Source organism: Abramis brama (genome assembly GCF_963993115.1).
Source record: "Abramis brama genome assembly, chromosome: 10".
Lineage (NCBI taxonomy): Eukaryota > Metazoa > Chordata > Actinopteri > Cypriniformes > Leuciscidae > Abramis > Abramis brama.
In genome coordinates, this window is record NC_139972.1 from 43,110,188 (window position 1) to 43,113,994 (window position 3,807).

General features: G+C 38.4%; 1 protein-coding gene across 1 annotated transcript; it reads right to left on the minus strand.

Moving 5' to 3' along the window:
* Window positions 1-327: 327 nt before the first annotated feature.
* LOC311090510 (uncharacterized protein) lies at window positions 328-1,932 on the minus strand. The gene is made up of 2 exons (XM_084125805.1): window positions 1,549-1,932; window positions 328-1,424 (listed from the first exon to the last, which is right to left on the minus strand). The coding sequence occupies exon 2, from the start codon at window positions 1,299-1,301 to the stop codon at window positions 345-347; it is 957 nt and encodes a 318-aa protein (XP_083981931.1). The 5' UTR covers window positions 1,302-1,424; window positions 1,549-1,932; the 3' UTR covers window positions 328-344.
* Window positions 1,933-3,807: the final 1,875 nt, after the last annotated feature.

The following is a 3,807-nucleotide window of genomic DNA, read 5'->3' on the forward strand; positions in this document are numbered from 1 at the left end:
CAGATTTGACTTTCTTTACCTTACCTGAGAATAATAAATAAATAGGTAAAAGGTGTTAAGAGTAAAGTACACACCATAAAACACACTACATGTAACATATATATATATATATATATATATATATATATATAGTTGGTTGTGTGAATTTATATTTATATTATAGTTCTTTCTATTTGTATGTGTGTGTTTAAATAAAACCTTTTTGAAACTTATTACAAAAGTGTCTTTTTTGATGGTTTGCTTTTTTACAAGAGTTTGACCATGTATTTTCAGATTTTATACTGTGATAACCTTAAAAAAAAAAACAGCAGAGACAACATTTTTAAAGATAATGTATTTATTTCTTAGCAATTAAAGTAACGCATCAGACCCTCTCGTACATCCCTGCCCTCCTCCTCTACACCCTGTGCCACTGCCACCACAGGCTCTGCTGCTGCAGGTGCATCCCAGTCATTGTCATAGTCCTCTCCATGACTCTCGCAAAGGTTATGCAAAGCACAGCAAGTAAGAATCATAGATTTCACGATTGTAACATCACAGTCATTTCTTTTCATGAGACAACGCCACCTTCCCTTCAGTCTACCAAAAGCGTTTTCAACCACGACCCGTGCTCGACATATCTTCTTGTTGTAGATCTGCTGTTCTGCTGTCAGCCGTCCAGTGTCAGTGAATGGTTTTATGAGCCAGTTCTGCAGGGGATAGGCAGAATCTCCCAGGATGTAGTAGGCAACATTCACCCCACCAATATTCCTGGTGTAAGCTGGAAAGAGGTTGCCACGGCTGGCCAACTCCCACAATGTGGACAGTCTTAAAACACGAGCATCATGCAAGCTGCCAGGCAGTCCTGCAAACACGTTCCAGAACAGTCCTTTTCCATCTACAACACCTTGAAGGATGATGGAGTGCCAGCCTTTACGGTTGAAATAGTCACAGTGGTACTCCTGTGGTGCCAAAATGGGTATGTGTGACCCATCAATTGCACCAACACACTGCGGGAGCCCCCATCTGTTTTCAATGTAGGCAACCATTTCTTCAAACTTCTCCTGGTCTGGGAAACGATTTTGTTCAGGAACCAACAAAGTTTCTGCAGCAGCAGTGAACTCTTGAACACACCGGCAAACAGTTGTTATGCTTACTCCGAAAAGATGGCCGACAGTTCTGTACTCTGAACCGGTCGCAAGCTTCCATAGTGCGATGGCCACTCTCTTCTTTAGAGGAACACACTTGCGGAAGCTTGTGTCCTGTCTCTCCATCACTGGACGCAGTTTGTTGTACAAGTATATAAATGTTTCTTCGGACATTCTGAAGTTCTGAACCCACTGCGCGTTTGTGAAACCGGGAAGAATAACATCCCACCACTCGGTAGCTTGGTTGAAAGCCCAAACAGACGGTCTGCCGCGGCGACTTTGCAAAGCGAAACAGATCTGAAACATATAAAGCATACACATTTTAGTACGTAATACTGGTAGCTATAAAGTTGATCAAATACTTTGTATATAGTATAGTATTTACACATAAGCAAACGATAGCTACGTTAGCATAACTTACCCTCTTGCGTCGGCTTTGAACAACCGGATTCGTCTCGTAGTCTGAACTCTAATAATTCCCAAACTCTCCTGTTTTTTTCAGCAGTGTTTCGTTTTGCTGCCCTCAGCCTCTCCTGAAACAACGTTTGTCTTCTTGCTGTGAGAAACAGCCACATCCCGAGGATCAAAAACAACATACACTCGATTTCCTCCATTGTCCTGTGTGTGTGTGGGTAGCGGGTGTGTGTCGCGTAGAAGATTACGTCACGGCAGTTTCCTGCGGCGTCGCTATGACAACCAGGTACTATTGTGGAGGTACTATCTGCAATGGAAAACGGAGCGAAAAGCGAGCCGAGCCGAGCCGAGTCGAGTTGAGTCGAGCTGGTACTGGTAATGGAAAAGCGCCATTAGTCATGTCTATAAATATGAAACAACAGGGTAAATACCAGACAACTTGAGAACAACTTGAGAGAGATACAAATGAAGTGAAATTTAAAGAAAAGGGTTAGGGGAAAACATTGTTTTTTGTTTGTTTTTTAAAGACAATTTTTATGTAGAAGAGGGATTTGACACATAGGTGATTTTTTTAATTATATACAATTAATATACAATATTATACAATAATATACAATTTTTATTATTTTTTGTCAAATTACGTATATATTTGCTAATTTAATCATGTTAAAAGTCACCTATGCAAATTTTAATCCACTTTACTCAATACTAATAAACACTTTATGCACTGACAGATTAAGGAAAAACAACATATTTTTAAAGACTGCTTACAGATGGTACTGTTCCCGCGGCGGTAAATTGCGGGTGTGTATTTGCAGCCTCTTACCGCTAAGAGGCGCTACAATCACAGACTTTGCAAAGTGTCAGTTTATTCTCTCTATTGCGTAATCTGCCGCCGCGCCGCGGCTCATTGAGAGCGATTGAAAGCTGGTAGCAGCTCAATTCAAATGAAACATTGAACGAATTCATAATCACAATACTGAAATTACTGAAATTAAATTGAATAATGAAAAAAAAATCAACATAAAACATTGCAATAGAAAAATATTAGGCCACATCAATGAGGCTTTGTAAGAGCATAAGTCATTAGTTTGACAGTGTTCAGACGATAGCTCTGTGGTCAATGCAACAACATGTTCCTCTCAGAGCTTCAAGCGATCTGAGATCGAATCTCAGTGTAGACGACAGTGTTTGTTTTTCCGTTCTTGATGCTTAAATATGTAGCCTATCTATTCTGTTTATTAAAGTCAAGCATCTTGTTTAATTATCAATTGTACATTACAACATAAATTTGCTTTTTTCTGCTATATATATATATTTTTTTGTGAATCATTCACGAAATTGAGATGACTGACAGTGATACCCGGCCATAGCAACAGAAGACATTTTTCAAAACAGATCGAACAAATCAGAAAAAATACTTTCAATACAGTATTGCTTTCAATTAAAAAAATAAACAAAGCATCGATAGAGTTTATTCCCTTTGCGATGCAAAATAAGAAACACAGAATCTTATTCTTGCAACATTTTAAATTTCTATTGTCAAAGAAATAGCAGCTAAGTTAAAAAATTAAAACGGTACAAAACGAAAATAGTTTTAAAGCAACATAAATTAAGAACAGACGTTTTTCTTTGCCTCTCTCTCGCGCTGGATCTCTTTTTAGTACGTTTCTTTTGTCTCCCTCACTGCGCGTGCCGTGTCTTTCTCGAAATTAAACATTTCAAGGTAAAAACACATCATACAGCTGATAAAACTGTATATGTCGCTGCGTGTCATCCACACAAATCACAAAGGAAGAAACTGTAACAAATAGCCTTGTTGCTTCAAAAATACAGCATGCCTTGCTGAATTCACCTTAAAACGAGATTGATCGCGAATTAAAGAGCTCTGTATCTGCTAAATTGAAATTGTGTGTGTGGAAAACCTTTAAATACAATAAATAAAACTACAATATTTATAATTTAATAATATATAGGGCCTACATATAGACTTTTGGAGATTTATCCTTAAACTAATTTTGCCTTTGCCTGCTCATCAGGCTGCTATCCGACACTCTCCATATGAAAGACGGAACATTAACACCTCTTGTCCTGCACCCCCACGATAAAGCAACTTCTGCTACTGCGTTCTCCAAACCCCCCACAGGCTATCTGAGTTTGAGACTGCAAAACAAAGAGTTTGCAATTCACAAGTTAATTCGCTATTCTAGACATTAGCAATAGGCTATTAAAGTGTTGATAATGAAGGAATTAAATAATTTAGGCT